We start from the raw sequence: 25,738 nt of genomic DNA on the forward strand, positions 1-25,738 counted from the left end.
ATGATCAGAGTGTAAGTGCTGAGGGAAGGGTAGATCCACTACCAGTGGGGAAGAGGTCAAGTCACCTGGCCATTGGGTAGAAGTAAAGGGGTAGTATCAATGCTAGTTTGATTTTAACAGTTACCTTACTGGAGCCCGTAGGCAGCAGGGATGAGTGGTGGCCTCTCCCAGAAAGCTCTTCCCTCAAAGCCACTAACTAGATAGACCAATGTAGACTGACACTTCTGCTGGAGTAACTCCTTCTCCTCAAGGTCCATCATTTGTTTTGTGTCATTAATTCATGTGATTTGGGGTTTTGGTTCTACTTTGTTATGTTTTCTTATGTGTTTTGGTTTATTGCTTTTTATAATTTTCTTAGTTTATGTTCAAAGATGAAAATGGATGTTCTATGTGAAAGCTGAGTTCCTTGTTTCTTTCTTTTGCCCGTGGTTGACTGCATGCTCTCTATTGATGTCTTGTTCCTGGTTCTTGACACTGACCATCTTGTCTGTGAAAGGAGGCACTCCAGCGGGCTTGCTTGATCAGAAGAAAGGGAAGTTTGCTTGGTTTAGTCACTCCACAGAAACCCATGGTAATGTTCCCCTGCGCTCTATGTGTGTAAATGTGCATTGGTACATACCAGACTGGATGGGAGGGTATTTTTCTCGATGTCTTGTGATGCAATGTTCATGAATGTGTATTGTGTGTGTGTGTGTGTGTGTGTGTGTGTGTGTGTTCAAGGGGATGATAATCTGTCCCACTCAAAGCCACTGCCCTAGCGTCTCTTCATATGCATATATATATATGTATATACATATATATACACACACATATATATATGTGTGTGTGTGTGTATATATATATATAATATATATATATATATATATATATAATATATATCTATATATATACACAAAGCCAGAAGACATGACAATCAGCAGCAACTATTCCCTGATGGAACCCTTCCTTTGATTAGTGCAGCCAAGATTAAGGTCACCATAAATGCCAACTTGGTACTGGTACAGGCAGTTCTTCGATTTAGGAGATGATATGGTTCCTCCTACAGCCCAAGCCTATCCACTCCTCATTTGGTTGTATTTCTAAGCCCAGCACCACCACCATCAGACCACTCCACTAACACATAAGGAGCTCTCTGGGAGCAAAGTATCACAAAGCCAGGGCTCCTTAACTTTATTCTTTTTTAAGATTTCATTTATTTATTTGTTTGTTTATTTGTTTACTGGGGAGTAGGGCAGAGCAGAGGTAGAGAGAGAATTCCAAGCAGACTCTCCACTGAGCACAGAGCCCAGTGCCGGGCTTGATCTCACAACACTGAGATCATGATCTGAGCCAAAACCAAGAGTTGGATGCTTAAATGACAGAGCCACCCAGGTACTCCCAGAGCTCTTTAACTTTAAACAATGATGCCTGAAGAGTTAAAGGAAACCTAGGTCAGAGATGACCAGAGATAGATGGATTGAAAGGACTGAAGGCTCTTCAATTGTATGACTTCTTCCTGAAGTCTAGTTGTATAGTACAGTTGGAGGAAGGGACCTGGCAAGCTCTGAAGGTACCTTCTTCCTACCTCCCAGTGCTAAAACCAGCTTCCTCAGACCTCAGGCTACAAAGGGTGTGTAAATGCTGTAAAATTCAACACCACCATTTGGTTATTTACCATGTTCTTATGATGCTTCCAGAGCCTGATTTGGCTATAAGAATCTCATCTTGTCTTAAGGTATAGCATAGGGAGCTGGTCAACAGAGGGGCAATCAAGATAAGCATGGTACAGGGGTTCATGACACTTGTATTCATGACCAAGTCCTACCCCAAACATGCTGTGTGAACTTGAGCATCTTCCCTTCCCTAAACCCCACTTTCCTGTCCTATAAATTGAAGGGAATAAACTAGAGCTGGGTAATATCTAAAGGCTCATCCAGAGTCAGCCTTCTTTGAAATGGCATCTAGATTTCTTTTACCCAACTGTATTAACAATGAGTCCTAGGTGAGCCTGGTGGTGGGTATTAAGGAGGGCACATATTGCATGGAGCACTGGGTGTGGTGCATAAACAATGAATCTTGGAACACTATAAAAATAAAATAAAATTTTAAAAAAATGAGTCCTGGGTAGAGAGTTCTCTTATACATGACAATCAAACATATGTTAAGTCATGGGCTTTCTGTTTGTATCTTGCATGTTCCTGAAATGAGTCTCTTCTCACCCACCCATCTTGTCTTCATCCAAAAGAAATGAACCTTGGACAGTCTCCATCCAAAAATATTATCCATATAACCAGTAGAATCTTTTCCTGGGCTGTGGTGGCCCCATGGGGACTTGTACAAAGTGCCACATCTTGTGGCTGATTTGAGTCAGTGATTTTCTCCACCACATGAGGAGTTCTGTTCTGCAGGGAGAATGAAACCAGGGCCAATGTCGTAATGGCCACTCTGAAGAACAAGGGTTACCAAAAATAAAACTCATTGTTGCATCATATTAAAAGGGTAAGAGAGGGTGAAGAGGAAAAATTCTCTTGAGCGAAACTTCTATTCGAAATAAAAAATAATGATAAAATAATGGCTTCTCTAAGCCACCACACTGGGTTCCAAGCTAGAAAATTCCTGCCACTCTGGAAATGCAGCCCACTGCTGCCTTGGGAAGGGAGTGGAGATTGACCGGACAGATTGACACCAGTGGAATTAGATGGTTTATATCCCAAGTCAGCCTGCTGGGGTCGGAAAGTCAGTCAGGATTGCTGGAAGGGGAAATGACATCCCAGTCTACCTGCAATCTATCTTCAAGTCACATTTAAACTCAATTGGTGGTTTCCATGGTTATGCTCCCCATTCCTGGTGTCTGTAGTGCTAGTTTGAATCTTAATACCCGATTCTGGTAATTGTCATTTATTTCAAGCTCCCTATTTCAGGTATGGTCCTAGATGGAACCGACTCAGGACCCAGTATGCACTACAAGTAAGGGGGCGGTCTTCCACACCCTTCTAGTACTTCATGAGACAACAAAAACATCCCTAAGTTTGGGGATGAAACCCCTTAGAATTGGTGGGGGGGGTAAGCAAAATAAAATATTTTGATAAAAGCTCCTCTTTTTATGCTTAGTAGTGGATGCAAATGGAAACTCTTGCGCAGTTTTTCTGATGTCACAGAGTTGAGGGCAGGAAAGGATTCAATGGTCAGTGTCTTCAGGAAGTAAGGCCAACCTAGTTAAACTCACCCTAGACAAGTTGTAGGTGTGACAGTCAAGAAAACCCCCAAACTTGGACATGGCAGTGCCAATGCCCCAACCTGCTCACAGCAGCACCTCTGCCTCCCCCGCTCCCCAACAACTAACAGGTACTGCTCAGGCTCTCCTCCTTCCAGGTAGCCCACAATCTTGGGACTAGGTGTTTTGCAAACTAATGCTCTTCTCTCCCCTTTTCCTCCCCACCCTCAATGCCTTGTTCTGCATCCGTTTGGTTCTTGTAGTGAGCATGCCCACAAGTGAGACCGAGTCTGTCAACACCGAAAACGTGGCTGGAGGTGACATCGAGGGAGAGAACTGCGGGGCCAGGCTGGCGTGAGTAGGCACGGCGAGCCCAAAGACTTGGGCTTCTCCAGGGATGCGGGCAGGGATGCTGTGTCCTGAAGTCACAATGGGCTGGCCCTTCGTGGGTGCAGCAGAGGTCAGAGAAACAGAAAGCTCAGGCAGTGACTTCTGTGGAGAAAAGAAGGCTCTGGGTTGAGTATGGCTCCTAAGCAGGGGCAGGAGTCTTGACATTAAGACCAGTCTCTAAGTCTGCACTCCTGGGAGGGTCTGACTCAGGATTTGGAGCCCTTGTCCATTACATCAGAGAAATACAGGACAGGGGTAGGGGGACAGTGAGGGGAGGTTGGCGGTGGCTCTGAAGTCTGTTTCTTCCCAGCTCCCTAACCCCCTATCACATGAGCCACCTAGGTGAGGGTTCCTGGGTCCTGCTAACCACCCTTTCCATTTTGGTAAATGTGACCTGGAAGAAGAGCTAACAGGTAAGAAAATATCCTGGGAGATAATCAACATGTTGGTCCTTCTCTGCAACTCTAGTTACCCACCTAGTGAAGGGAAACAGAGATGCCTGAAGTGCAAATTTGAGTTAATAAAAAATTCACCTGTGCTTAGCTTGGAACGTGGCCAGACACCTCCTCCAAAAGCAGATCCAGCCTAGATGCCCACAGCTTCCCTTCCCTTGGGTCAGACCCCAGGCCTCAGTCTTCAGGGAGCGGACTGGCCCAGGACTGGCCCGGTGCACAGAGGGACAATTCACACATGAACTATCACCGTCACCCATCTTTGATCTTAAAAACGGAAACCGGTAGTCCCTGGGAAATGTTCCCACACACACACAAAAAAAGGAGGAAAAATAGTTTTACTGCTAAAAATAAGCAAACTGCTGATTCTATTACCAGCATCTCAGCAGAGTCCAAAGATTAAAGTCTTATTCTGTCAGGGAATCACATTGACCTTGGGCATGAGGCCTCCTGGAGCATTCAGTTTCTGCTCTTGGAAGTGGACTTGATGGGGTAAGAACTGTAAGCTCATCCCACTCACTGAAATGCACGGCCCAGAGGAGGCTGTGAGTAGGACCAGTTCCAAACAAAATGAGTTTCTAAATCGCTCCATCAGTGGAAAAACATCTTATTTCACCCTTCATCCCTGAAATGACTCAATAGTCCAAGCAAACCCCCATCCCTTTGAAAAGATTCTCTATAGGTGAGTCTGAATACAAGCCATGCCAGCCTTGAACATGGTCTCCAAGAAATGAGAAGGGAAAACAAGACTTAGGAACAGACTGCCTCTTGCCACTTCTATTTCCAGGGTACACAGGGCTTTCAGCATCACTCACTCTGACAGTGGCACCAGGGAGTCTGCACTGCAAATTTCTCAGCATCATTGGGAAGCAATTATTGTCAAAATGTTGTTAAAATACAGGGCTAATTACATTTTTAAGCACCAGTCCAAGCCTTTCCCTCTTCTCCTTTTGGAACCGTACAAAGCAAGCACTCAACTTTTTGCAGATGGACCCCAGCGAACCTGTGGTCTTGACACCATGGAGGGGTATAGAAAAGATGGTTGAGGACACCACAACTCAAGATTTGGGGCATAGCCCAAGTTGCAAATCAGGAGGGACCAGGGAAGTTCCTAGCCTTAGGAAGTCACTTGAGAGTACATATCGGGAGAACATGGAGATATGTTGGAAGGAGAACATGATTATCCTCTGGAAAGGGAAGCTGGCACCTCTAGTTTATCTGTCCTTTCCTTAAGACACATTCTGCAGGCTGGAAGAGCTCTGTAGAAATGGTCCCTGTTATCCTTATGAATATCCACATTTATGCCTCTACTCTGTGCTTATAAAACACCTAGACCCAGTGCCAGGATTATAATATATACTTAATAAATTATGGTTTTTCCCCATCTCTTTATCCAGCCCCATCCCACTCCCTGCCTCAGACAACCATGGGATTAGATTTCCAACGTTCCTTGTGGGAGAAACAGTATGAGAAGAGGCTGGGGGCTGAGACTGAGTGTGATGGGGAGGAGACAGTGAGGGGCTGGCATTTTTAAAGCTAAGAGGTAAAAGTCTTGTGCAGTCAGATGAGGACAGGATGAGAATTTATATGTAGTGAGAAGGACTGATGAAGATGGTCCCTGAGGGGGTGAGGGCAGAAAGAAAAAGGAACTGAAATATGATATTTTTGGGGGAAGAGGGAGTTGATGAAGAAGAAGGAGACATCAATGCTTGAAGACAGAAAATAGTAAGGATGCTGAAGTAAAATTTGAAGCAAAGGTCCAACTGAGGGACCTGCAGATACCATGCAGGTAACAGGATATGGTGGTCCAAAGCTCAGCTCTGAACAAGGATAGAGCCACACCCTTGAGGTCATCAGTATAAAAACTATTAATGAGGCTATAGGATGAGTGTTGGCCAAGGGCTCAATCTTGGGAACCTGACAGACAAGTAAGTGAAACAGATGAAGGTGTGTTAAGAAAACAGATAGCAGCACTTGCAGGAAGGCCACAGGAGAAAGAGTTTCAAGAGAGAACTATTTGTACCTTCATTCAGCAGTATACGCAGCTTGGTGCAAAGTGATGGTGAGGCATAGCAGTAGAAAAATATTGATAGATCTCATTGGAGTTTATAATCTGGTGTGGAAGTGGCATTAAACAAGTAAATAAGTCCAAGTATTAAGAAGGAAAAGTAGCTGTAATGTAGGGTTAATAACAGGTTAGACTTGCAAGTTAGGAAACAATTTTTTGAAGAATTAAATTTAAGTTAAGAACTGAAGAGTAAACATACGTATTGAGGTGAAGAGTAAGGAAGAATGTTCCAGGCAAAGGCAACAGTGTTTTTCAAGGCCCTTGGAGGGAAGAACAGAGAGGCCAGTGTGTCCAGGACAGGGCACTTGGGAGGAGAGGGAGAGAGGAGGTTGGAGGTGGGGTATGGCCTGGTAGGCGCCTAGTGATCTTTGTCTTTATCACAAGACTGTGAGAAGCCACAAGAACATGGAGCTGGCTAGGGAGATTGACTGGGTTATTTTTGCATTCTCGAAGGATCATTTAGTTGTCAGGGAAAGAATGGGTAGAAGCAAGACCAACAGAGAACACAGTGAAACACAGTTCAGCAGCCTCGATAGCAGTTAGTGAGGTGTGAGATGATGCTGGTTCAGGCTAGAGTCACATATGGAAATCAAGAAAGTGGTCATGGGTTCTGGAGCCATACTCTATAGGACTTGTTTGCTGGAGCTGGAGTTTTAGTGAAGGAGAGGGGTGAGAAGGAGCCAGCATAGGGCACTCCCTCCAGAAGTGAGGCCGTAGAAGGGAAAAGGGAAAATAAGATGGTAGAAAGGGAGACAGCAATGGCCAAGTGAGGCTTTGTTTATTCCTCATAGTAAACACTGGGGAAGTCTTCACAGCAAAGAAGTGACCAGTGAAAATGGACAATCTAAAGATGCTGGGATGGAAATGAGTAATTATAGCAAGACATTGCCTAAGTAGAGGAGAACATTGACTTCAGAGACACAGTTGGAGACACTAGATTTACACGGAAAAAAGGCATTCCTTACCTCTGGGACTAACTGGAAGATGGAAAAAGAGACCTGGGGTCAAGTCCCAGTCAGCCACCAACTAGCCATGTGACCTCAACCAAAGCACTTCTGAGTCTTGGTCTGGCCCTCCAGGACATGAGGGAGTTGGCTTGGTTGTTGGCTCAGGACACTCCTAACAGAGGCCCAGGATTCCTGGGGGCCATTTTCAACACTTGTACATTCGGGCTTCCATGTAAGATTTCATATGAATAAAACATTCTACAACCCGATAAATTGCAAACCATAGATACAGGTGACATCTAAAGATCCCTTCCAAGTTCTCAAACTCTATAGTTCTATAAAGAATATAGAATCAGAAATAGACTCTGATACAGAAAGTCAATGATAGGAGACATACCAAATTATCTGTCATCTCATCATAGAAAGTGAGGGTTAGGTGTCCTAGGAACCTGAAGAACAGTACAGAAGATTCAAGCTAGTGAGTCACCAAGAGGTCACTAAAAGATTGCTGAGCAGTGCTGAAGCCATAGTGGAGCCCGACATCGTAAATGTGAAGGCAACCTCTCGAAATAATTCGACAGATTTTTTTGGCAGCCTGCATAGTCCAGAAGCACTAAAAACAGAAGTGTGAACCAGAGTAGCGGTGTAGCAAGGCAGGCAAAGTACAAGTCCCAGGCCATGTGTTGAGGGCAACATCGATCTGACTCTAGTACCAAGCCAGGAAATGGAAGTTAAGACTGGCATTAGCCCAGGAGCCCTGGAAGGGGGTGAATGATGGGGAAAGACCCAGTGAGGGAAAAGATTAGGTTCGAAGCAAGAGCAGGAGGATGAATAGAGAAGGAGAATCTGGTCAGAATGTGGAGCAACTGAGTTCAGCACCCAGTTGTTGAAGCAGTGCTCTGTGATGAAGAGGTCCATTACCCCTCTAGGAATAACAGCTGTGGATGGTGTTGAGGTTATGGCATCAAGGAGGTTGAGTCGGATGTGCGTCAGCCTGGGGCCATCTGACTTACATTAAAGGCAAATTGGAACAGTTCAGGGAGATACTATTTCATACTGCAGGTAGTAAACAAATGGTGCTCATTACTCTAAGAAGGGGAGAGAAGCTGAAATATAAATAGGCCCCCAAGAAGTAAGTAGTTAAGCAAAAGGAAAGGGGTTTGGGGCTTGTCTCTAATTTTGAACCTTAGTATCAACAAAGAAAATCATGGTTCCCTGGAAGGTTTGTCTTAGAGGCTTGGGCAGAAAAACTATCTTGGGTTGAAGCAACTTCATGTCCAACCCAGTAAAATTGTTCTCATAGTCCTGAGTGTGAGTTTCTTTGTCCACCTCCTAGCTCTTCTTCAAGAAGCCATTTAAAAACACGAGGTAGTCATTGTACCTCACTAGGACAATAATGTTAGAAAAAGCCGAGAAGACTTCTGAGCACGTTGTGCATCCCCCACTGGGATTTGGAAAAGCTAGAGCCTCTATTTTGCTGAGGAATCTGAAGTGGTTTAAAAACCAGTAGGAGGAAGCATTTCCACACATCAGCCAACCCAGGGTGTGGTGTGGGGGCCATGACACCAGGCTGCCATAGATTCCCCAGCTTCCTTACTCACACAGTGAGACAGATCAGCTTTCCAAACCTTGAGCCGATGGTAACTTCCCAAGAGGTGAGGCTGATGAGCAATGGGGTCCTTCTGTTTTCATGAAGTGGGATCCTACTGTTGACTCCCACCTATGTAAGGAAATATGGAGGAATCAAGACACGTGGGCTTTACGGAGTTCTAACCTCAGCTCTCCAAGAGTTGGGATTTTCCTTTGTCTCCAGAAACTTGCCACTAGAGCAATACCCTCCCCTTTCTTAAGAGGGGTGTTTAAGTAATGTGGTATTTGAAAGGGGATGAACGTTTCTGACCCAGTGAGCCTAAAATTATGCTCACAATCCCCTGAGATTAGCAACAACAATAAAAAATCAGTCTTCAAGTATGGTGTCAAGGGTTATACATCAGGGCTTATAACTAAGTGGGAAAGAAAGTTCTGCTCCATTTCCTCCTCTTCAAAATGTGCCAGAATGCCAAGGAAAGGCCCATAGCTTATGAACATGCTGGAATTAGGACTAGGATGTCATTTCAAAAAGTCACCTCAGCTCTGATCCCCCTCTGTGCCCATGTCCCAGTCATCTTCCTGGGAGATATGATTTTGGGTTTTAAGAACCCACTTTTGCTTATGACTCCCTTGGACTGAGAGAGCCTTAAAGGAAAGAGCACATGGTCTGCACTGAAGGACACCCCTGAGAGGATCATTGAGACATTTCTGAGAGGGGTCAGGCTAGACTCTGTAGACAGAGTCATGAGACTAAAGGCCACAGTCATCCACTTTGGCTTGTGCCTAATAGCAAAGAGAATCAACTGCCCAAAATAAGTCTAGCAAAGACCCTGAAAGTCCCCCAACTCAGCCTGGGCCTGCTGGGGGAGAGAGGACCCCGATTCTCAATCACCCAATTAGCAGCTGGAAAACATTTGTTTCCCCCATTAAACTGTGGCTCTAAATAAAAATGCTGCCCTTGGCTCCTGGTCCCCCTCCCACATGCTTTGTTAACATGTGATTAAATACTTCAGCCCTAGCAGGCAGTCTTGGGGGTGGGAAAAGGTTATTAGCTAACGGTTCAGAGCAGTAAAGGCACTTGGCTAGGATTCTCAGTGCCCCAGAGATATAATTATCTCATGCACGATGGCTTTGCCACCTGTCACATCTGCTGGTTTAATTTTTTTTTTTAATAAAAAATAACGAGAGGGGTTGTTTTCTTGCTATGTGACAGAGCTCGCTTTGTGCTGAGCTGGGACAACACAGGCTTGCGGCGGCCGCCTCCCAAACTCCCTGCTCCTGTTTTCTACCTGCATCTGTCTTCATCTTGCTACCGGTGTCTCCATCACTTTCTTCGTCTCTACCTTGCATTCTGCAGCCATCCGTCTGCGTGTCCGTCTAAGCATGGCTGCTCCACCTGCAGTCTCCCCGGTTTGCTCCCTGAACACCAAAGTCTTTTCTGACACATTGCCTTCAATAGCTTTGTCTCAAGGGCTTTCGTTCCCCCACCTCCTTCCTTCCTCCCTCCCTCCCTCTCTCCCTTTCTCTCGCTTCCTCCTCCTTCCCTCTCCTCTCTTTCTCTCCTACCTCCCTTCCCTCTCCCATCCTTCCTTCTCCTAGTCTCCCCTGGACTCTCCAACATGAACTCAGTAGCCTCGGGACCTCCCTGAAGGGTCCACCTTTCAGTGGGCCTCCCTCACCGTGACCCCTTGAGTCACACCTGTCCTGTGCTTTTGCCCGAAAGTCCCCCACATCTGCAAGGCTGCACATGACTGTCAGTATCTTGGATTTCTGTTCCTTTAGGCCCAGTTGCAGCCCTCAGGCCAAGACTGGGGGCCTCTCAGTTCCCTGCAGGCTTTTTTTGCTTATCTTCCCTTCCTACTCCAGCATTGGCTGGACTCCTGCTGGGACAGCAGTGGGGTCTGATGGCATATTCCTGCCTGTGGCTTCCAGCTGGTGAGACCTTCACATATGCAGAAAGGCCTTCCTCTCCTGCATGGCTCATTCCCAACACACAGTCTAAACTGACTTCACAGGACCTGCTAGGCAGATGCTATGTGCCACATGGCATCCACCCTCTCCAGGGACCATTGGTTCCACTTAGAAAATACTGGATCTGTAGACACATCAGCTGGGCCAGCCCTCAGTGTCCACGTTCATACACATAAACACGCCAAGAGATGCTGACAAGTAGGGTTCTCTCTCTCCAAAGTCATTCCACGTCACTCCACACATCCATCCGGCGCCCTTTCTAGTCACCCAGGGCCATCAAACTTCTCTGGAACTGCTGAACATCTTTTAAGTGGAAGAATATGAATATATGTCCCTTGGTAACATCTTCTTTTTCTCTTTCAGCCACCAGATTTCCAAATCAAAGTTCAGGTGAGTGAAATGCGTGCTCTTCTTTCCCACCGCACACCAGCTCTGTCCTCGGCTACACTTTTGGGTAGCCCAAGGTAACACCAAGGCGGGAGGTGGTTACAGTGAGGGTGTTATTCTAAGGAGGCTGTCTTTTGGATGGCTACCAAGAAAAGACTTATAGATCAGATTCCGCATATAATTCAGGGGTTGATATTTGTTGAATTTTCTTTGCCAGTCTTTTTGGCAAGTACCATCCCTAGGAAGTTGTAAGACCTAATGTGTCTCCGCTCCTTATAAGATGAAGTCCAGTTAAAATAAATATAATGTGGACACTTGCTACTATTCTTGCCTACCTCATGTATATGGAACACAGTAAGAAATGAATGTTAAAGATTATGGAAAGAACATAGGATCACAACATTGCTGTTTCAGAACCTTTCACAGGACCCCATCTTCAGCCCCGTGTCTACCTTTCGAGCCTCTCCTCTTACACTCCTCTGCCTGCAGTCCTTGTTCCAACCACATGGAGCTTCTTGCTGCCACCAGAATGTTCCCTGTCCTCTCAGACATCAAGGCCTTTCCATACACCCTTTCTTCACCCTGAAGACATCGTGTCCACATGTCTTCATCTGGGGAATCCAGGTTTTTGTTAAGAACCTCAGATGTTACTGCATCTACATCTTATGCAAACCCTTCCAGGGAAGTTACTCAACTCCCTCCACTCCCATAGTGCTTTGCTCATACCTCTGTCACAGCACTTAGCATACAACACTACAATTATTGGCTCACAGGCCTTCAGTAGGCTCTGCATGCCTCAGACATATTCTTTCTAGAGAGCCTAGCTAAGTGCCTGCCCAGGGGTAGGCTGTCCATACATATATGTTGAATGGATGAATGAATGGATTTGTGGAGTAGAGACGTGAATTTTCCCCCACAAAGCTTGTACATGCCAAAAATATTGGTGTTTATGTTTTGTAATTGATCTAATCTTGCCTCCCTAGCCTCACCCACTGTGTAGCAGGAGCATAAATAACACTAAATTTTAGTCCAGCTGGGTAAATGGAACCCAGCGCTATGCTTTAAATAGTCCCTGAAGGTAAAATGTTCAGTCTCTCATATTTCCACTTCCCCGGCTTTTCTTCAGAATGGAGTCTGGATGCATGGGGGCAGGGAACTTCAAGATCCTGGGAAGTAAATGGGGCTTGTTAAGGGCTGCTTCTGGAATCCTTCTGAGTCCTTTGCCTATCTATACTGTTTGATGGCTAGCCTGGGCTTCTCTCTGAAATTTCAGATCCTTACCAGAGTGCAGCAGCCCATCTACTTTGGACATCCACTGCTGGAGTCCATGCCCCCCATATTTACATTTGATCTTGAAATCTAGACCTCTGCTGTCTGACCCCCAAGCTCTGTCAGTCCCTGACTTCAGCACCTCCATACCTCATCTGAATGCATGGACATTTCCAGGTCCTTCACACTCCATGAACAAGCTATGGGGAACCCGGAGCACTATAGCAGGCTCACCTACCTATTTGCCTCCTGCTGCTGCACCAGCCTGAATAAAGCTCTGAACCAAAGGCTGGCATTTTCCCAGGGGCCTGCAGACATCTTCCCCCATACTACACCCAATGGAGGCTACCCACTAACCTCAACACCCCTGGGTCTCCCCATGACTATTTGGGTGTTTCTTTTTTTTTTTCCAGCTTAACAGTATTCATTGTTTTGGGGTGTTTCTAGAGCAACCCTCTGCAACCTCTTGAGACTTGGCACCCAGGGCTGAGAATTAAGTGAGGACTCCGGTGTCTGACTTTTGCCTTTATTTCTGATACCTTCTTTCTCCCATAATTCACTGAAATTGGAAAATGTAGGCCTTTCTCCCCTTTCTCTCAAGCCAAGACCTCCTTTACATTAAAAAATCTTGGACGTATTGCATGGAGCACTGAGTGTGGTGCATAAACAATGAATGCTGGAACACTGAAAAGAAATAAAAAAATAAATTTAAAAAAATAAACACACACACACACACACACACACACACAATCTAGGGTCAAGTCTACAAGGCCTAGCTCTTATTATATGAAAGAAAGTTCTAGAAATATAAAAAATCTTTTCTCTCTTGGTAATGCTTGGATTTTACTGCTTTAGCTCCCATGTCTAGAGAAGTGATTAATATATAATAGGGAGTGAATTAATATTTGCTGAATGAATGAATGAATGTATGGTCTTGCTTCAGTAAGACAATAGGCTTACACAGACTCAGACAAAATGTCTAATTTGACAGTCAAAGCTGAGAAAGCACTTTGTGTTCCTGACAGTTTTAAATCCCCCACACAATAAAAGTAAAGTGATCTAAAAATCCATTTGCAAATATTTCCAAAATATCATTCTCATTACATGCAAATGAATGAATCATAAATGAACAAATGAATGAGTGAACAAATGAAGGAACATGTTCTGAAGGATTGGAAGAGAAACGACATTTTTGTATGTACTCTGTCTAGTAAGAGATTGCCCAGGAGATTGTGGGAACATTTTTCTACCCAGTGACCCATGGTACAACCCATCCTTTTAACAAAGGAGAGGAACAGCACCCCCCCACCCCGGCCCCACAAAACCTTGGGACTCTTTGCTAAGCTTTGAGACTCAGCTCAACCATCTACTTAACCTCATGTATTTCAACCACTGAATCTCTGGGAAAGGTTTTTTCCTTTGCTACTACTATTTGAAATACAACAGAAATAAAAGAGAAACCTGTATTCCCAAAAAGCATACTACCAGTAGTTTAGCACTCTCATTCAACCCATTTTTAGATGAAGACACTGAGGCTGAGAGAGACCAGGGGTCACATGCTCACATCTGGCCAAGTCAGAACCCATATCCAGGTCCTATATTGCTAACCACCATGCTAACCTAGTGAAAGGTTCTTCCGGGGAATACTGAACCCTGTTTCTGCTCAGTTATTATATCTTAGGCATGGGCTCATAGTTCTACAGCAGTGTTTTTGAATAGAAATACAATGTGAGCCACATTAGGACTTTCTAAATTTTTCTCGTAGCCATGTTAAAAAGTAAAAAGAAACACATGAAATTAATCTTAATATAATTCATTTAACCCAATGTATCTAAAACAATATCATTACATGTAATTAATATAAGAATTATTAATGAGATATTTTACATTCTTTTTTTTTTTTTTACTAAGTCTTTGAAATCTGGTGTATTTTACCTTATGACATGTCTAGGCTTGGACTGGCCAAATTCAAGTGCTGAAGAGCCACATGGGGCTAGTAGCTACTGCACCAGACGATATGGCCCTAAAAGGTCTGAGCAGATAGCAAACGGTGGCACTCTATCTAGATGCTACAGCCCACTGATGACGTGTGTTTAAGGAATATCAAAAGCTGGCAATGGGTTGAAAATGCCATAAAAATTATCAAAGTATACCCAGAGCCATTTCTGTCTGCTGAGAAGTTTGCCATTACAGAGGCGAGAGGAATGTCTCCTTGTACTTCCTACATCTTGGTTGTGGCAGCCATTATTGAAAAATGTATTCTGGTACACTGAAAAGAAATTTAAAAAAATAAATTTTTTTAAAAAATGAAAAAATGTAGTACAAAGGGAAAATGGAGAGAGAATTTTTGCAACTCAGAAATAAACTTGTAGGCAGTAAAGAGCCTGCTGCACTCTAAAAAAGATACTAAAATTTGAGTTTTTTTAAAAAATTGAAATACCCTGATCATTTAACCTCAGTTCAACAATGACAAATAAGACAATCTGAGTTTCCAAACAGCCTATTCTGTTTGTAATACTGAATGATGCAAAGTCATGGTTTACTTAAAAGAAATGCGAGAAGAGAGACGTTAGGGGAAATTCAGCCAATTAATTGTCTTATAATATTAGGGGAATATTAGGGTAGTCCTTTGGTAAGCCAAGTTTCCACTTGGAGGAATTAGTCACAATGAGGAATTTTACATAATTTGGGTCTCACTGTTCAGAATAGGATTCAAACAGTTAAGGAACAAATGATTTAGGAAGTCTTGTGCAATTTGCAGGGATTAATCAGATAACCTGTTGGAGTCTCCAGATCTTGACTTTATAGAGTTCTGAAGTGAACTCTGTAGGGTTCTAAAATTTGGGAGGACAGTCTTGCCCCATCTTCATTGACATGATCAGCTGGAACAAGGCACATATCCAAATTTGTCTACTCTCTAATGGTCCATTCTAAGTTACTTATGTATAGTATAAAAGAATTATATTTAATCATTTTCTGTGTGGCTTGTTCTCAGTTAAAGATAAGCACTTACTGTAGCCACTAGAAAGAGCCTAAACTGTCCACTATTCTGAGGTAGTCTACTCTTCTAGATGCCTACCCAAAATTATATGCCAAGCAAACTCTTTTAGTAACGCTGCCCCTCCCTCACCCCACCTTCATTGCTGGGTCACAAGAGCTCCAGGGCTTCCAAGCCTTGTCTTCAGCAAGAAGTTAGTAAATCTGCATAGAGTTGTCTCTGCTGTTCTACCAAGCTGTCAGTCAAGTGTCCCTACCATGTAAGATGGACTGCACTAATTACTAGGGTTGTATAGCAAAGTACAAGACACAATACCTTTTCCTCAAGGGTCTTATGATCTCCCTGGAGAGGCAAGAACCATATAGTAAAAGATAACTGACAACATGGAGAAGTGGGAAGCCATTTCCTCTGCGTAACCTTTGCTAGCTCCTCCACCACTGGCTGGGAGGTCCTTTGGTGCACTCCTGTGGCACCTCTGTAAAGCCTGCCATGGTGCTAAGCACACTCTTTGATTGGTTGCTTAAGGATCTTTATTGCCCACGTAAGTTTTATGCAGAAAAAGACTACCTATCGCGTTAACTGATACATATCTACTACCTACCCCAGGATAGTAGCAAATATTTCTTTAATGTACACCTAAAGTGAGTAATGCAGACGTAAGTGGGGCAGGAATTCTGAGCCTGGGGAGACTAGAAAAGTTCACCATGGAGAAGCTGGGACTTGAGCTGAACCCCAAAGAATGGGCAGGACATAGAAAGGGGAGGTCCTGGCAGTTGTGGGGACAGTCCACGGAGGTGGAAAGGGAAGAGCCCAGACTTAGGAAGAGGTAAGGTGGATCCCAGGTGAGTTGAGCAAAAATTTCCCATGGGACTGCAATGGTACAGAATTTTGAAGAAGTAGATAAGGCACATTCATATCCGCCCTTCTGTCCTATGTCTACATATGGGAACTTCTATTTCTAGAGTAAATGACTTTTCTAGTTAGTATGAAGGGAACGTGAATAGCAGGCAAATTTCTCCTCCCTATTTTATCATTTAATTTCTATATCCTCCATGCATATGTAAACACACAAATAAATTTATACATTCTAATAAATCATTACATTTATTATACCGTAGGAAGCGTTGCCAGGAAACCAGTTGTCAAGCAAAGCTATATTTTGAAGAGTGGGAGGTGTATAATTATCTTTAAATACTTTCTCTGGATAGTAATTACCCCCACCCCCACCCCAGCCCAAATCCATGTGACTCCCCTGAATGGCTGTGCATGAGAGCAGCACATTTGACAGCTACTACCCTGCCTCTGACAGCCACTCCTTAAGGGGGTCAGGCAGTTCCAGACCCATGGGACAGGCCTGACCTTGTGGCACCCCACATCCCAAACTTGGGAAAAGAGGAGCTTAATCAAGTTCTCAGTATGAAACTGACTCTGAGTCCATTTCTACATACTGTAAAGGAACACAAACTTGAGTCCTTTGGACTCTGAGTAACAATTATCTGTGATTTCTCTAACAAAAGATTAAATCTATTTAAAACACCCTTTGAAACTATAATGTAAGCTATTAAAGGTCATATATGAGTTTGTCCTGCAAATTCATTTTTCAGGAAAAAAATAGTTGTACCAAATTTCTCTATAGTATTAATAACCACAATGACAGGAAAGAAGCAGTGTCCTGCCCTGTTGAGATAAGACTTCTCAGTAACAAGAGCTGGCAAACTTCAGAGGAGGCTAAGGACCACCTAGGACCCCTTACCTCATCCTTTGCTCCTCTCTTCACCCTCCCCCATCCTCACTCTTACCCAAGGTAGTATGTCAGGGAAGGTAAGCCTCCCTAGCATTTAGAAACTTTAATTTTCTGACCTGGATGCACTTCTTCTCTATGTAGTGGATTAGCCTCAAGTAGCAGATAAGTGTCCCCAACAAAGGGATAGCGCTTACTGGAGATGGCATTCAAGCACCCACAATGAGCAGGGTCAGATCAGAACATTATTTGATTCATTCTTCCTTCCCTCCCTGTTCTGCAAGCCAAAAACTAAGTTCTCCCTGCCGTTCCAAGGAGACAATTCTCTTCTTAGATCTTCTCATGTTTCTAATCTCATAATAGATATTAACAAAGATTTGGTAACAGGATTTTCCACAGATAGTAGGTAGAAAATACAGAATGAAAATACAGATGAAGTCAAGCTATCTTGATAGGCTGTTTTGGGGGTGGGTAGAGGAACCCATTGCAGCAGGGGTCTGCATTTCCAGAAACCTTGAATACAGCTATTCATGGACTGTTATTCTGAGATGCTGCTTTGCCCCTTTCCCCACCTTCTTTATTACCCGAACTGGGGTGTTGCCTTCCAGCTGCCTGCTGAGTCTCTCTACACACATGACATGCAAGCACCTTAAACCTATTTCCCGAGCTGAGCGCCCCACCGTTCTCCTTGTAGCAACCTCCCTGCCCAGAGCACTCCTTCCCTTTGTCTGGACCTGCAACTATTAGAGGTACGACTCTTCCAAATCACCCCAGCTAGAAATTTTGGTTGTCCCTTCCATACCTTTCTCTCTTACCCTGCACATCCAGTCAGGCTCAAAGTCCTATTGATTCTGTCTCAAAATAACACTGTCAACTCAGTGTCCTCTTTTCCATTAATAAAGCCACTGCCTTCATCTTCTCCAGCCCAGATGGCCAAAAGAGCATTTCTCATACTTCCCCTGATCTAGAAATTGTTTTGTTGGTTGTTTGGTTTTCTACTGGAAGCTATAAAGTCCTCTACCATAAAATTTAAAAATGTGAGTGACTCCTTGAAATCATCTAGCTTAATGGTTCTCAACCATGGTTACATAACGATTAAAACCATCTGGCGATGGTGGGTATTAAGGAGGGCACGTATTGCATGGAGCACTGGGTGTGGTGCAAAAACAATGAATTCTGTTACGCTGAAAAGAAAAAAAAAAAAAAGAACCACCTGGAGAGCTTTAAAAATCTACCCAGGCCCCAGAGAATCAGGTTAAGTTAGTTTGGAGTTGGAGTCTGGGTACTGGTGAGGGTTGATGGTTATATTTTTTAAGCTTCCCCAGGTAATTTTATGTACAGCCAGAATTGAGAATCATTGACCTAAGTCCCTAACCAAGAGACCAAAGGGACATTATATGGACCATGGCCGAGCTTCCAGGTGGCCATGTGCTGCATGAGCTCAGACTTAGAAATGTGTGTATGTGTGGGTATGTTCGTTTCTTCTGAACGAAGGATCTAAACATTCATGAGATTCTCAAAAGTTTCCATAACCCCATAAAAGCAAAGAACCTCTGATCCAGATTCTCCCATTACACTTTACAGATGAGGCAGCATCTGGACAAAAGGTTGGGCTGGGGGGAATACCAAGTCTGGCTCTGCCACTGTGTGATGTCTGTCAAGGTACTCAACCTCCATGGCCCTTAGTTTTCTCCTTCTCAAAATCAGGGTAACACCTGCTTGGCAGGGTTATTTAAAGAATCAAAGAGAAGGCATGAGAAGTGTCTAGTACAGTAACAGGCATGGACTAGTCCTACTACTACCATCACTACTAATAATACTCTTACTTGTGCAATACAATTTTGAATAATGTCATTATCATAAAATAAAAATACTTATTTATACCAGATGTATTATATGGCATTTTATCAATCCCCACAATATCCCTGTGAGCTTGACCCTATTCCCATTTTACAAATGGGAGAACCAAAGCTTAGAAGGGTCAGGGCCACACCCAAGACCACACAAGTAGGTGGCAGAGCCCAGTTAACTGATGGGAAGCTTATCTCCTGGTCACCAGATTGCACTGCTCTGCGGAGGCCAAGTCCGCAGTCCGGAGAAAGGATGGTGCCTTTCAGATTGGAAAAATGATGAATTTCACAGCCACCTCCCCCCACCCCTTCTCTCCTTACTCCTTTTCCAGCCGCTACTGGCGCCGATGGAATCGGTTCTGTAGAAGAAAGTGTCGTGCTGCAGTCAAGTCTAATGTCTTCTACTGGCTTGTGATCTTCCTTGTGTTCCTCAACACGCTCACCATCGCCTCAGAACACTACAACCAGCCCCACTGGCTCACAGAGGTCCAAGGTGAGAAGCAGTCGCTGGTGCTATCCTTCTTTACTCTTGCTAACTCAGCTCTGAATCCCAAGGAGGGAATAGTCACAAGCAAAAGGTTGACGGGAAAGCCACCAGTGTCCGTGGCTCTTGGCAGGTGCCGTACTGGGGTCACCAAGAGCTGAAGAGCTTGCAAGCCCCACAGTAAAATGCAGAGCCTCATTATAAACAGATGTGGTTCTTGGCTGGGCCCACATGGTCTGCCTGCCCCAACAGTCACTATTGTGTCCAGGTGACGAGGACACATGCTATCCTTTATTTGGCTATCTCAGACCCTTGGCTGCCAACTTCCCAGAAGAGATTTTTAATACCTCAGGCCTTACTGTATCCTGCAGGTGGGCCTGCTAGAATGGGTGTGGATGAAGTGAGCAAAAAGCCAGGAAGGAGGTCAGTAGTGGCCTGACCCCGAGGAGCTGTCTGTCCTTCATGAGCATATGGTAGCCATCGCCCTTCCCTGAAGCCCTAGAAGAGGACTTCCCTAGCCAGTGCCTCCACTCCCAGGGAGTCAAGCAGACACGGGGGCTTCATTCCAGAATCCTGGGGGGTAGACAATTTCCCAGGGCATGGGGTAGACTCAGGTGGCCTGCCCCCCTCCCCAATTGGTTTGGGCAGAGGACTCACCTCTCAAAACCTCACTCCTCATCCCTGAGAAAGCAGCTGGGGGAGTGAAGAAAATCAGCACTCACAGCCTTTGATGCTTGGTAGATCATGTTTATCGTGATTATAACTAGATAACCCCTTTCCTGGCCATTTGGCCCAGTTGTTCTGTTCTGGCAGCAACATAGGGGAGAGGTTTTCTGGCTGGGAAAGGGGAACCCTGGCCTTTTTTCCAGTGGTGATAATTACTGTTTTCTCTCTCCTCCTCCTGCCCTCCACCTCTCACCCCCATGCTGGGATCCTGCCCCCTCGCCTGAACCCACCAGACACAGCCAACAAGGCACTGCTGGCCCTTTTCACTGCAGAGATGCTGCTGAAGATGTACAGCCTGGGCCTTCAGGCCTACTTTGTGTCCCTCTTCAACCGCTTCGACTGCTTCATTGTGTGTGGGGGCATCCTGGAGACCATCCTGGTAGAGACCAAGATCATGTCTCCCTTGGGCATCTCTGTGCTGAGATGTGTCCGGTTACTGCGGATATTTAAAATCACAAGGTATTTGGTCTCTCGTTTCCCTTTGGACCTGGGACTCAAGGAGAGGTTCTTCCAGAAGGCAAGGAAGGCAGAAAGGCCTAGGTGGGAGAGCAGCTGCTATTTCTTGAAAGGTCTATCTTTGGCTCATATATGATGGAGGGGAATTTTTCTTCATTTAGACGGCATATCGTTTAGAAACTCCTTTGGCTGCTGATAGCAGAGACAACTCAGTGGCATAAGCAAATTTGGGGTTTGTTCAGTTACATAAAAGAAATGCAGAGGTGGGCAGTCCAGGTGGCTTCAAGAAGGCCTCAGGGACGCAGTCCCCTTGTGTCCTTTGCTTTGACAGCCTCAGGACTGCCCTCCACTCCAAGGTCATGAGGTGGCTTCCAGAGACTGAGCCATCATGTTTGAATCAAGGCAGGGAGAAGAGAAGGGGTGAGGTATCAAAGGGGGGACCCTTCCTGGCAGAGTCAGCCCCTTCTAGAGGTCTTCTAGACACTTCATCAAAGGCGCTGTTGGCCACCCAGCTGAGAAATGTGGTCTTTTTGCTGTGTATGTGCTGCCGAAAATGCAGTCAGGATTCCTTAAGTGGAGAAGGATGATGGCTAGTGTGCCACAGATGGTTCTCACCCCTCCTTCCACACATTCACCCCCTCTCCATCTGCCTATCCATCCACCCACCCAAAGATTGCAGGCTCCCCAACTCTCCAGGTCAAGCCGTGATTCTCATGAAGAGGACATGCGCAGGCAGGGGACAGGGAGGTGGGCAGCATGTTCTAAAACAGTAATTTTCAGCCATGTTGAGACCCATTTGGGGTGGCAAAATCAATTGATTGGATCACAGCCACCATTTTTAAACAACTTTGTTGAGATATATTTCACGTACTATATAATTCACCCCTTTAAAGTGTACAATTCAGTGTTTTTCTATATATTCACAGAGTTTTGCAACCATTGCCACAATTTAGTTTTGGAACATTTTCTTCACCCCAAAAAGAAAGCCATACCCACTCCTCATTTGTTCCCTCTTCCCTCCCAGTGGCAACCACTAATTTACTTTCTATCTCTATAGATTTACCTGTTTTTGGCAATCCTTATAAATGAAATCATGCAGTATGTGGCATTTTGTGACTGGGCTTCTTTCATTTAGCATAATGGTTTCAAGATTCACTCATGCTGTGGCATGTGTCAGTACTTTGTTCTTGTTTATGGCTAAATAATGTTCCATTGTATGGATATACATCACGTTTGTTCATTCATTCATCAGTTGATGGACATTTGTTTTATCTCCCCCTTTTTGCTACTATGAATAATGCTGCTGTATATATTCATGTTCAGTTTTTGTATGGATGTACATTTTCATTTCTCTTGGACATATACTTAGGAGTAGAGTTTCTAGATCATTTGATAACTATACTTCTAAGATTTTGAGGAACTGCCCAACTGTTTTCCAAAGAGACTATTCCATTTTGCATTCTCTCTGGTGATATCTATGGGTTCCGATTTCTTCATAGTCTCATTTTCAAAGAAAAGAATGAAATAGAATAGGAAAATATCAGAAGACCTCACATGAACATAAGCATTGTTTCATAAAAATCTTTAAGACATATGTCTGAGTTGTAGTATAATATGTATTTCTCACTGTGGGATGTGGTCAAACTTGAAGATGTGTCAGAAACATGTGGTATGGAGAGGGCTCAAACTCTGGCCCCCAGGGGTACAACCCTCCTCGCCAGAAGAGTCTCTGCTTTGGGATCCCAACTGACAATAGGGGCACTGGAACCATCAGTTGGATTGTGTTGGGGGAAAAAGGGAATGGGGTTGGCATCTTTCATTCAAAGACCTGGAAGTAACCACACCCTGCTCGATGTGTTCTGAACTTGGCTGAGTGAGTAGTCAGGGCTCGCAAAGCCGCCTTTGCTTTGCTGTTCTGCTCATGGCTCTTTCAACAGCTCATTCCTGCAGTGCTGTCTAGGTTCAAAAGTCAAATGAGAGAAAGCATTTAAAGAGCTCAGTTCAGTACCAGGCACAGGGACACTCAAAAGCCAGAGGGTTGATTATTAATCTAATTGTTACCATTGCTGTTACTAGGAGGAGGGAGAGGAGGAGCGCTGAGAGCCATCTAAACACATACACAGTCTCATACTTCTGTTTCTCTCCCATGTTCATACTGCATATCAAGCTCCAAGAGATAGGGCAAAAGGGGTATGGTATGAACAGAACCCAGGAGACATTTCCTCTGGCTGGGGAGATGGAGTTTGTGCTCATGAAATCACCAAAAGAAAATCTAAGACAGAATAAAATGAGCCAGCAAATGTTGGAATAGGGGGAATACATGCTCTGGGAAGTCAGGAACAGGAGAGAGTCCCTGGAGAAGATTTAATGTCACAGGATGGGCTCCAAGGACATGCAGAATTTAAACCCACAAGTTTAATGCTCTTGAGCAAATACCTCTCTTCCCCTCACCTCAGAAAAAGCTCTCTCTGAATGCCCTGAACATCTTGGTATTACAGAAAATCCTTGGTTTGTAGTAAAAGTGGTAGAAACACAGAAACAATTATTGTTAACATGCATCAGGACTTACTCTGTGCAGATAGTGTGGCCCGACTGCTTTCATTTGATTCACCCTCACAATGACCTATAAGAAAGAGTCAGAGCAGGGCACTATTACTATTCCCATTTTATAGATGAGGAAACTGTGGTTCAGAGACTTCAGTCACTTGCCAAGGTCACACAAACTGCTCAGGGGTGAAGCTAGGATTAAATAGCAGGTCTGTCTGTCTGACCTCAAGTTCTGTGCTCCTAACCATGACTCTGAACTGTAGAGTTGATCACTAAACTGTCTTGCTATCTTTATCCTGGAGACATGACTTAGGATTTTTACAAGTTGATTCTTGTTATTAGATATTCATTGATTCTACCTGTTCTTCATTGGGTCTGATAAAAGCTATTTTTAACTTGGAGTTTTTAGTGCCTCCTAAATAATTCTCAGAAGTCTGTGTGTTTGGGGGTTTATTTTTGCTTTTGTTTTTTAGATTCCTATAGAAAAGAATTCTTGGGGCACCTGGGTGGCTCAGTGGGTTAAGCCTCTGCCTTCAGCTCAGGTCATGATCTCAGGGTCCTGGGATCGAGCCCCACATCGGGCTCTCTGCTCAGCGGGGAGCCTGCTTCCCCCTCTCTCTCTGCCTGCCTCTCTGCCTACTTGTGATCTCTCTCTCTCTCTCTCTCTGCCAAATAAATAAATAAATAATATTTTAAAAAAGAAAAGAAAAGAATTCTTGTTCCTAGATATTGTCATAACGTCTTGAAGAGATTTGACAGTCATTCTACTTCTAATCAATAACTTATCTATTTCTTAGCTAAAACTATCACCAAGAAGCCATTTTTTACTCTGTCTTTGCAGAAAGCTTCCTGTAGTCCCTCCACAGGAAACTTTGGTGGTATTTTCAGATCTCTACAAAGTCGATAAACATAATAATTTAATTATCTAATTGGAAGTTACTTTGGCAAGGGCCATCATCTTCCTGTTTGCAAACATCCAACCCCTCTAGGGGCTTTTGGAAAACAGCACAGAGACTATAACTATGTGGGGAATCCCATGCCCCCTCTGAACCTTATCTCTAGTATACTCTAGTGACCAAGAAAATGCCTAAAATATGAACTGGGAGTGGACATCATGGTCCCTGGAGAGGGGTCATCTGTGCATGGTCCTGCTATCAGGCAAGTATATTTCTCTCTCTTCTTTTAAAACCTCTTAGAGAATACTTTGTAATATCTCACTACTATTTGTATGTTAAAGAAGCATTTTTTACAATGCATTCTGAACCAGTGATTGTGATTCTCAAACTTAGTTGGACTCATTAAGAGAGCTCATGAAGGATTCCTACCACTAGAGATTTTGACCAGCAACTTCTAGAGAGTTCCATGCTGGTAGTCCAGTGACCTCACTTTGAGAAGCACTGGCCTAATTTCCTATTGTTCCTTTGTCCACTTCCCTGTCTTAAAATATGGACTTTTATATATCACTGGAAACCTTGATTTTTTCATCTACACTCTCTACTGTAGCCCTTAACCATGTTAAGATTGTACTTTTGATAGTTCTTGACTGGTAAAATATATAATGAAAAAAAGATACTATGAATTTAGCAAAGTTTTAAAATTATTTGAATTTTATTAATTCTTATACACCTGTGCACATTTGAAAAGTGTTAATGTACACACGAGACAAGCTATTTATTTAGAGTGCTGTAATGGTTGGTGTATCCATGGATTCATGGATCCCTTCCTATAATTCCAAGTTTCCCTTCCCTCACCCAGGACCTATGATCTGAGTTTGGAATATTGACCTAGACCAAGAGAACTCCACCATGATATTAAGACACAATGGTATGTCCAGAGCGGTTGAGCAGTGTGTAGCAAGTAACTTGTTATTATAGGAGCTGAAATACCAAAGTTTATGAACAGTTTCTTTTCAAAAAAATAAATTTAAAAAATTCAGCATTGTTCCTGGGACACCCTCACTCTTGGTCATTTGCATTCCCAGATACTTTTATGAACGGGCAAGAATGGGCTGGACTTACCACTCTTTATGCTGCCTGAAGTCTTCAGTATGTGACAAATATGAATATAGTATATGACAAAAATGAATTATTAGCGTGCTTATTTTTGAGTGTTTGGTGAAAATCTGAGAATGCCTTAGAGAGTATACTATGTATATGAATATCATCCATCCTATATGTCTCATAAAAAAAAAAAAAGACTGGGAACCCTGCACTGGACTGTAAATCAGTTCATTCCTGGGTGTTAATAACATTAAGAGTGGTAAATTATGGAGTAGGGAAGACAAGATTCCTGCCTCACTGAGAACAAAAAAACACCCACGTGGCCAAAATTTGTGTCATCTTTGGGTACATTATCCATGCCAATGGGCTCTCTGGCCACGTCATAGATTGAGTTCTTTCTCCTGTTTTGAGGCTTTACCAGGCTCTTGAATGTTGCCAGTTTTAATACCAAGTAAGTCTACTCATTGTCAGCCCAGTCTGACTTATCATTCTATGGGGAGGAAGAAAGACCTCAGTTAGACTAAATCTGGACGTGATTCCAATTTACTAATCACATCTCATTTTTTACACAGTTGGTTTTTAAATGCACTGAAATCCCTCCAGCCCTTGCCTTTTTCTCTCTTAAACTTTAAGTCCCTTTCTTTTTCCTACTGCTCTTCCCCTGTGGCT

General features: G+C 43.9%; 1 protein-coding gene across 1 annotated transcript in view; it reads left to right on the plus strand.

Annotated features, from left to right (window-relative positions):
• CACNA1C (calcium voltage-gated channel subunit alpha1 C) overlaps positions 1–25,738 on the plus strand; it is a gene marked incomplete at its 5' end in the record, with an annotated part of 716,579 nt that overhangs the window by 563,803 nt on the left and 127,038 nt on the right. Inside the window, 4 exons of the mRNA XM_080812080.1 lie at positions 3,457–3,547; positions 10,975–11,001; positions 19,189–19,349; positions 20,300–20,525. Of these exons, the coding sequence (XP_080668206.1) occupies positions 3,457–3,547; positions 10,975–11,001; positions 19,189–19,349; positions 20,300–20,525 (505 nt within the window). The remainder of the gene's footprint in view (positions 1–3,456; positions 3,548–10,974; positions 11,002–19,188; positions 19,350–20,299; positions 20,526–25,738) is intronic.

This window comes from Martes martes (assembly GCF_963455335.1).
Source record: "Martes martes genome assembly, chromosome: 8".
Taxonomy (NCBI): domain Eukaryota; kingdom Metazoa; phylum Chordata; class Mammalia; order Carnivora; family Mustelidae; genus Martes; species Martes martes.